The sequence below is a fragment of the Gymnoscopelus microlampas genome, assembly GCF_963454915.1.
Source record: "Gymnoscopelus microlampas genome assembly, chromosome: 1".
Taxonomy (NCBI): domain Eukaryota; kingdom Metazoa; phylum Chordata; class Actinopteri; order Myctophiformes; family Myctophidae; genus Gymnoscopelus; species Gymnoscopelus microlampas.
In genome coordinates, this window is record NC_139962.1 from 58,169,050 (window position 1) to 58,179,219 (window position 10,170).

At 40.3% G+C, this 10,170-nt stretch overlaps 1 protein-coding gene across 1 annotated transcript in view; it reads right to left on the reverse strand.

Moving 5' to 3' along the window:
- Nucleotides 1-8,626, reverse strand: part of aqp9b (aquaporin 9b) — a 29,929-nt gene extending 21,303 nt beyond the window's left edge. Inside the window, exons 1-2 of the mRNA XM_084053098.1 lie at nt 8,521-8,626; nt 3,657-3,783 (exon numbers count right to left, since the gene is read on the reverse strand). Coding sequence (XP_083909224.1) covers nt 3,657-3,783; nt 8,521-8,622 — 229 coding nt within the window. The 5' untranslated portion in view covers nt 8,623-8,626. The remainder of the gene's footprint in view (nt 1-3,656; nt 3,784-8,520) is intronic.
- Nucleotides 8,627-10,170: the final 1,544 nt, after the last annotated feature.

Consider the following 10,170-nt stretch of genomic DNA (forward strand, 5'->3'; position numbering starts at 1 on the left):
TCAAAAATAGCAGATCTACAAGCTCGTAGCGCGGCACTCGGTGCCACGCAACGAGCTTGTAGATCTGCTATTTTTGAATTGCCAAAGAAGTCTATAAATGACACGGATTCTTTCCCAGTCTTAATGGGTTAAACAACAGCGTATACTTCCCTATGTGCCCGCGGCCTCTAATGTTTCCTCAGTCATTCTCATATTTAACACCAGTAACCAGCAGTGATGGAAGAAGTACTCACATTTTGTACTCAAGTATAAGTATCAATACCCTATTGTAGAAATAGTCGGTTACAAGTACAAGTTGGGTGTTCAGAATTTACTTGAGTAAAAGTACGAACGTATTGGCATCAAAATGCACTTAAAGAACCAAAAGTACTCATTGTGCATAAGGTCCCATTTCACAGAATTTTGAACATCCTTTGAAAATAGCAGATCTACAAGCTCACGACGCAAGGTGACGCGTTGTGAGCTTGTAGAGCTGCTATTCAAATTGCCAAAGTATAGGTCTGAAGTGGTGTTGTAATAATAAATCAAAATCTACAAAGTAACGTATAAATAATTACAAATTGTAGTGGAGTAAAAGTACAATATTTGCTTTTGAGATGTAGTGGAGTAGAAGTAAAATGATTGCAAATTGGAAGTACTCCGGTAAAGTAAAAAATACCTCAAAATTGTACCTCATTCAGTGCCATTGACGTCGCCGACGTGACGTTTTTCATAAGCCCAGAGTGCCAAAAAAAAATAATTTCAGAACCCAAGATATCATGATTTGAAGATTTGCTGCTCCATTCACTTCTTGTTTAACTTCTTACTGAAAAAGGCTGTATCTCGGCTCCTGAGCACTTTGTTTTTTACAATGTATTTGTGGCCTTGGCATAGGGATGATAAAGCCAGAAATAAGTTTGGCACTGATTGAGTTAACACCAGTACTTGAGCAAATGTACTTAGCTACTTTACACCACTGAACACCAGTTACCAGAGCACGCTGTGACGTTTCATGCCATATTGTAGACCGCTAACAAAGACCTGCTTTCGGGCATCAGGGTCCAGGTTTACAGTGACTGAATGGAGGGAGGTAACTCATATGTGATCACAGCGCTAAGTCAGTGTGGTATCTCTATGACGGCTCAGTGATGCATGCACCTTAATCCATTTAGACCGGGAAAGCATTGGTAGATCTGCTATTTTTGGAAAAATCGTGAAAATGTGTTCAAATCTTTGAATATGTATTTTTTTTAAAGCGAACATTTGAAACTCACATCTTTGCTTCTGGGGGATTCAACAGTTTTTTGAAAAAATATATTATTATGAAAAATAATAATAATAAAATTACATTATTATTATGTTGCTATAATATCAATGGTCCTCAAACTTTTTTCATGTCAAAATGATATGTATTTGGCCGCGGACCCCCATCTCAAAATGTTGTTCCAGGGACCCCCGAGTAGGAAAGATTTGAGTAAAAAAAATGGTTATATATATACCTATATTCAAAGATTTGCACACATTTTCACGATTTTTCAAAAACAGCAGATCTACAAGCACTCGGTGCCACACTACGAGCTTGCAGATCTGCTATTTTTGAATAGCCAAAGAAATCTAAAAATGACACGGAATGAGTTCCCGGCCTTATTGGGTTAAGTCGTGTTACATTTGTGGATCTTGAGGCCTGATGTATACTGAGTGAGCCAAGCTCGTGGCTCATGGCTCATCGAGGCTCTGTACCTGATACTGTCGGAGCTATGAGCCATGATGAGCCACAGCTTGGCTCATACGGTATAAATTAGGCTTTAGGGTCAGTGATCCTTTAACCACATGAACCATACCGTCCCTATTCTGGGCATGTAGAAGTGCTATTGTTTGCAGCTTCATACCCATAAACTTCCTGAACATTTACAGGCAGGAGGCAGGGTGTCTGCACACGGAGACAAAGATGACCGTTATGTTATTTTTTGGGGCATTTTTAAGTCTATATTTGAAAGTGGTAGTGGAGAGAGACAGCAAATGGTCCAGCCAGTGGGGAATTGAACCGGGGACTCACTGATCAGGACATTTTGGGCATTTTTTCACCCATTTCGCACCAATTTTCCGTCCATTTTTTGCCCATGTGAAAATAGCTGATCTATATGCTCACGTGTCGCAATATGACGCGTTGTTAGCTTGTAGATTGGCTATTTTCGGCAGAGGTTTGGTATAGAGGGAAAAGGGGGGCACTAAGTATAGACCTTTGGTTTAAGTGGTTAAAGGAGTATGAAAACCCTAGTATAGGGTCTGGTTAGCTCGGTTGATAGAGCTCTCGTCTTTGGACTATAGAAGGTCATGGTCATGAATCTGTCGGCAACTCCCATTACAACGTGTAGCGCTCAGGGGCGTAGCCACAGGTGGGCATAGGTAGGCCTGGGACCACCCATTTGTTTTTTCTGCCCACCCCAAAATTGTATTTTTTAAAAATATATATATAATTTCTTTTTTCTTTTTTTGATATCATATTCAGCCATTTTGATAACAGTGTATCCGTCACAAACCCGCAAAAAAAGTACCAAAAACCCGCGGAAAACTGCACATTTTCGCCCGCGTGTGCATGCGTGCCCACCTACTCCTGCCTAGGCCCAGCCTACGCTAGCGTTCTGGCTACGCCACTGGTAGAGTTGTTGTTATTAGGAATGAAAACAAAGGAGCACCACAGGAAGAAGAGGGCTGAAGTAGAGTAAACGGTCCGACATCCGGACGGTCTCTACACAGGGAATGGAATACCTCCAGAGGCAAATTCAAAGGATTCTTTATTCTTCTTTTTGCCGATGGGTTCCCAGATTGAGCTCATTGTAACAGGGATAGACTCCTGCGTTATTGGCTGATACCGACAATAAGTCTCTCTGACCTACCTATAGTTTGTTTTCTTCTATAGGTTATAAAATGCAGACGTAAGACTAATAACGTGGCAGACTAGAAAGCAATGCAGCCACAGCTAATAAGTGTGTTAGATTTAAGTGCGCCTGGAGCCAGCCAGTGTGCAAGTGTAGACATCAGTCAACAGTAGCCTATTGTCAATGCTTGCACACTGGCACATCTAAATCTAACACACCCGTTAATCATTTTATTAGTTACAGCTGATACTGCTCATGGTTTCATGTCCCTTTAAAGGATATCGGGGCCAAGGGAAATTTTATGGTTTAGATTAGACTGACTGTTCAAAGGTCATGATAAAGTCAAAACATCCAGATCACAAACAGCGATGACCTTTGGTTACGCGCTCACGTTTTTGAACCCAAATAAAGTTGTTTACAGGTTGAAAAGACAAGGTACCAAAACCTCGTCGGGGAAACTCGTTCAACTGGGTTTTTTAACCGAGAAGAAAGCTCTGCAACACAATATTCTATTTGAAAGTGGTGACATTCAGTTGAGAAGAGTCACAGAGTTTGTGTGAGCTGGCACACACACCAATAGATGATTCCAAATAGCACTAAAAGCGGTTCTTTGGCCCCTAATCATAGCGGGGAAACCTATTTTGGTGTGATATAAACTGAACTATGCTAAAGAACCATACCAGGGCTGTATATGTCTTTGTACAACAGCACCTTAACCACCCCAAAGAACCACTGAAGTGTCACTACAGTATATAGGTGCACATGGTGTGTGTGCGTGTGTGTGTGTGTGGCTCTTACCTGACACGCCCCCTGCGATGTAGACGGCCATCATGACCCCCAGAGTGAAACCAATGTGGATGGTCAGGTCCTCCCCCGCTTTACCCCCGCTCAGAACCTTCTGGGCCACAGAGCCACATCCGAAGAGCTGGAACACACACACACACACACACACACACACACACACACACACACACACACACACACACACACACACACACACACACACACACACACACACACACACACACACACACACACACACACACACACACTTTTGTGTTACTATACTTGTGAGGACGTCAACATTTTAGGAAGCCGGTTTTATGATTGATTTATGATTTCTAAGTCTAAAGCCGAAAAATAGCAGATCTACAAGCTCACAACGTGTCGCGCTGCGACACGTTGTGAGCTTGTAGATCGGCCATTTTACGGTGTGTGCCATCGCCGCACAACTAAGTATAAAATGAGAAAAATCTACAACCCGACCCCTAAACCTAACCTCTAAATGTCTAATCCTAACCCCAACCTTTTCTAATTGTAAACTTATCTAAAAAAACAACAATTCAACCATAAAACATCAATTTTTCTTGCGAGGACCAGGAAAATGGTCCTCACAACGTCTATTCCTCAAATTCTACTATACTTGTGAGAACGTTTGGTCCTCACAAGTATAGTAATACACACATGTTTCCGGTCATACAGTCTGGGACTCTGGAAGCTCTGATCATGATTAGAATACAAACCGGATGTGAGGCCTCCTCCCCACTTCCGTTTCGTCTTCACAGTTGCGCAAATGTATCCTAATCTAAATCTAAATCATCTAAGCATATATAGCTTGCTGCTTAGCAGAAATCGAAATGAAAAAATAAAATGTAAAGATATTTTTTAGTATATTTTCGCGAACGGAAGTGCCAGTTTCCTCTCTTGCATTTTGGGAGTTGTAGTTCCAGACTCTATATACGCAGGGGTCTTCAACGTTTTCAGGCCAAGGACCCCCTAGCTGAGAGAGAGATAAAGCAGGGACCCCCTACTCTATATTGTATAAAATTGTGTTTCAGATGAAAGTTTTTTTTCTTACTTAGTCTGCTCTTCTTTCCCTCTACACCCGCAGCGCGAGGCGTTGTGAGCTTGTAGATCTGCTATTTTTGGCTAAAGTTCCCCTCAGAAAAGGGATGCTAGGGTTCAAGTGGTTAAGGTAAAAATATATATATATCACACAAAGATTTGGCGGACCCCCTGTAGTAACTCTGAGGACCCCCCTAGGGGTCCCGGACCCCCTGTTGAAGACCCCTGCTATATAGCATTCGGAGATTGTGGAATAGTCGTCTGGCTATACGCGAGACCAGACCTACAGGGAAGCAAATGTCATTGCCATATTCAAACTTTTTGTGTTTTTTCGGGGATCTATTTGAATCCTGAAAAGTAACAGTTTTGGACATAATGAGGTTTCCACCCGACAGACCATTATACTGTAAAGGCGTTAGACAATTCATGAACACATGAAGCCTGATCTATAGACATACTAACCAGGCGGTCCCCAGGAAAAGTAGTTAATATAGCGTCACAATCATTTTAACCACTTTAACCTTTTATACGAAAAATAGCAGATCTACAAGCTCACTTTGTGCCGCACTATGAGCTTCATCTTGAAAATTAGTGAACATTTTTAACTCAAATCTTTGCTTCTGGGGGTCCCTGGAACAAAACGTTTTCAGATGGGGGTCCGCGGCCAAATGTATATCAATTTAGGTGTCCGTGGCATGAAAAAGGTTGAAAAGCACTGCTTTAGGGTACACATAGCACCTTCTCCTCCACACAGCCAGGCTGCCTATTCCAGCTGAAACAGAGTAGTATTTGGCTTGTTGTCTGGCTTTGTTCTTGGTCATGCCTGCAATGTTCAACAGCACTCGTGGAAAATGTACACAAATACCTGGCCCAGGCTTCCAAATATGAGGATGCGGAGTCTACACCTGTACCCAAAGTTAGTTATTATAAAGGGTGCCGCCCACTCCAAGCACTGTAACTATAACTGTAAATATATAGTTTGAAAAATCTTTCTCAAAGTCAAGTGGCTGGCAGAGTTCACACACCACGACTATAATATCAACGGTGGTGAACAATATATACACACACACACAAGCAGACAGAAACAAGAAGGTAGGACAGGAGGGGAAAATAAGCATTGGCTTGCCGAAGAAGAGAGACTCATTGTTTAATTCCTTCCAATTATAGCCACCATGGAGGGCCGCCTCCTTGTTCCATTTCACTAGCCTTCAAGCTGCCACACACCATTTGTCCCAGTGGCCCCCGACAGAACAATAATTAATCTCCCATCTATTTGGTAAAACGTGGGGAAGTAATTGAAAGAAAATAGAGCTGCGAGAAGGGCAGCCATCCAAAAATAACTGTCTGTGGTGGGGACTGGAAGTGGTGGAAAGTAACTAAGTACATTTAAATATGTACTCCACTTAGGTACAGTTTTGAGGTGCGTTTACTTACTTGAGTATTTCAGTTTTGCAGGCAAATACTGTACTTTTTACCCCACTATATTTGACAGCGTTAGTTACTAGTTACTTTGTAGATTTAGCTTATCAATTCAAAACACATACATCAACGAATTAAGCCCTATTTTAGTTAGGCTGTTCAAAAATAGCTGATCTGCAAGATTGTGACGCGTTGTCAGCTTGGATCAGATATAAATGTTTTGTGCTTTTTCTTTAGTGGGCTACTTTAAGCATATTTTGATACAGTACCAACACTTTTGTACTTTTACTCAAGTCAAATTTTGAATACAAGACTTTTTACTTGCATAACAGAGTATCTTTAGCCTATTAGGCCTATTGCAGCATTCGTCTCTGTTGGTGGAAACCCCCATATCTCCTAAACTGTTACTTTTCAGGATTCAAATTCAAAAACAGCAAAAGTAGCAGATCTACGAGCTCGAAGCGTGTCGCTTCATGCCATGTTTCGAGCTTGTAGATCTTTTGATGCTTTTGTGTGAGGCTGTAGTGTGATCAAGTAGGGCGTTAATTTACCAAACACAAACAGTTAGAATACGTTGCATGACAGCGCTTTGCTACTTTTACTTAAAAGCAAACACAAATGTGAGTACTTTCTTCCATGCACCCCTGGAGGCTGCATTACTCCACTGAGGCGGTGCGACTGAAACATGGCCCTGTTAAGCCCTGCTGAGAGCCAGCTCCTTGTTAACTACTGAGCAAGAGTGCTGCTTTGAGGAGGTGGCAGGTTGGGGCACAGGGGTGACAGGTGTAGGGTCAAATGACAGTCTAGACCAGAAACCTTTTAATGACGGAAAAACATCCAGGTCACTCCAATGGGTTTATTCAACTCTCGACAGTGTGCAAAGGAAAACCAAATGGACCCATGTGTACACGTTGATGAGAGCTGGTTTAAAGTGAAATGAAAACAGAGGATTTTGTGGTGATTTTAAAGAGCAGTGGTTCACAAACTTTTTCGTGTCAAGGACCCCCAAATTGAACTTTGGCCGCGGACGCCCCATCTGAAAAGGTTTTGTGCCAGGGACCCCCAGATGAACAGATTTGTGTTTTTAAAAAAATGCAAAATTATCTTTTCCAAAAAAGATTAACATTTTTCAAAATATTTCAAAAATAGCAGATTTAAAAGCTTGAGCTTGTATGTCTGCTATTTCTGAATAGCCAACGTACAAATGGATAGTGGTTATTTTAACATTACATTAAGCAAATTAAACATGTTTTCACAGGACATTTGAATTCAGTAAAAAAATAAGAAAGAGAAGTTAAACACCTATTTCCTTAATAGGAAACACCTGTTCGTGACAGAGATGGTAGTGTTTAAGAATAATGATGTAAGGAATTCTACACAAATAGTTTCACTGTATTTAAATAAATAGAAGGTTACCAATTTTAGTCAGAAACAATATGTTACGCTACTTGAATTTGAAATCCATATTGTAAGTAAATCTTGCAGCTATACCAATCAGTTTTCTTTAATAACAACCTTATGTCCACAATGTCCTGTCAAAGGTGCAACCCACAAGTCTTAAAATGAGAGGCATTATAGATGAGCAACATCAAAGAGAATATGAAATATTGTCTGACTCCATTACTATTATCTATCAGACTCTTTACCAAAGCAGATCTGTGTCCCTTGAGACTTGGGTTTTGACATCTTATTACGATTCAAGCAGCCAGTATAGGCTGGATCAGTGGTGGAAAGTAACTAAGTACATTTACTCAAGTACTATAGTACAAATTAGAGGATTTTTTTTTTACTTTACTGGAGTATTTCCAATTTTCAGTACTTTTACTTGAACTCCACTACATCTCAGAGGCAAATATTGTTGTTTTACTCCACTACAATTATTTGAAAACTGTAGTTGCTAGTTACTTTGTAGATTTAAAATATTATTACAAAACCACTTCAGACTTTGGCTATTTAAAAATAGCAGATCTACAAGCTCTGCTATTTTGAAAGATTTTTATACATTTTATTTGAAAACTTGCGAAACAGTACATTCTGCATAATGAGATACTTTCTACTTCTGGTACTTTAAGTACATTTTGATACCAATACTTTTGTAAATTTTGAATTCCTGACTTTTACTTGTAATAGTATTGATACTTTTACTTAAAGTAAAAAATATGAGTACCTTTTCCACCACTGGGCATTATAGATGAGCACATCAAAGAGAATGCTGAATTATTGTCTGAATCTATTACCATTATCTATCAGATGTCTTTACCAAAGCAGTTCTGTGTCCCTTGAGACTTGGGTTTTGACATCTTCTTAATAATAAGATGGTAATAAGTTATTACCATTCAAGCATCCATTCTATAGGTAAAGCTGGGTGGCAGGTGCAGAGGGAGGGAGATATACTCACAATTAGGATGAATATCCCCAGACATTCAGCCAAGAACTCTTTGATGATATCCTTCCTCAGAGCACATTTCTCCTTTAATTTTCTCTTGCTGTCATGATCCATAATTGTGCAGATTATTGCTCTGATATCTCTATATACTCCAGGTCAACAGACAGTTGGAGGCAAGTGGAGTTGAGTCTCACAGATCTGTCTGCTGGCAGCTCAGAATATAGGCTCTACAACACCCTGAAATCCTGGGTGATCATTTAACACTGCAGAGTGACCCAGTGTTGCCAGATTGTGCGAGAGAAATAAGCAACCAATGAAAACAATTTTGATTGATTGAATAATAAGGCCTACTTTATTAACAGTTTGTATTGTTGATTGTTAAAAGGATAACACAAAAAGCCCTATTTCCTATTTGTATCTTGTTTCCATTGTGGTGCTGGGTAGGCCTACAATTCATCAAGAAGCAAACAAGCCCAAAACTTTTCAATTGGCTATTTTCAAAATAAATATCGATAAAAAGTGAAAGAAATTGAAATATTTGTAAAACGATTTAACAACACAAATCTGGTATGGGGGTCCCTGGCACAAAATATTTTCAGATGGGGGTTAAGGGGGCAATTATATCAATTCAAGGGTCCTTGACATGAAAATGTTTAAGAACCCACTGGTTTAAACAGCATAAGGAAACAAGCCCAAATAAGCAACTACACTTTAGAAACAATTAAGCCCAAAAGAATCGCAACCACCAACTACCAATATTTATTACAAGCAACTTTACATAAAAAAAGCACGCCCAAAGTCGCTTATAATAAGCGGACATGGCAACACTGTGAGAGACCAAACGGGACCCGGGAGGTGGTTCCATGTGTACTCTGTATTTTACAGTGTAGGATATATAGTCTCCTCCCACTCAGCGCTGAGATAACGGTGCAGATCAGACGCTCCTTTATGAGAGCGATCCAAGATCTGTTATAGGCTACTATAGGCTATTAACATGATGATAACAAATATCATTCTCACACCACAATAGCTCTAGGCCAGGGGTTTTCAACCAGTGGTCCGGGGACCACCAGTGGTCCTTGAGGGAGTAGCCTACCAGGGGGTCCCCAGCAAAATTAGTTAAAATAGCGTCACAATCATTTTTAACCACTTAGCTTTGGTTATTAAAAAATAGCAGATATACAAGCTCATAGCGCGGCACTCGGTGCCGCGCTATGAGCTTGTAGATCTGCTATTTTTGAAAAACCTTGAAAAAAGTGTGCGTATCTTTGGATATTTATATTTTTTTAAAGTGAAAATTAACTGATATCTTTGCTTCTGGGGGGTCCCTGGCAGAAAACATTTTCAAATGGGGGTCCGCGGCCAAATGTATATCAATTTAGGGGTTATGAAAAAGGTTGAAAACCAGTGCTCAAGGCTATAATAGCTTGTATGTAAAGTCAGTGTGAAAATAACGAAACTGGCTTGGAAGCACTCCAACCCAGTTTGTGCACAATTATTATTGTGCTCAAACTGGGTTGAGTGCTTCCAAGCGCTCTATGATATTGCCCCACAATATCATAACTGACATGCGTTTGTCTTGCTCATAGGCAGCCTATATTAGACGTTTAGGCAATAGGCTAATACAGGGGTCTTCAACGCGAACGGTCTATTACTCTAATG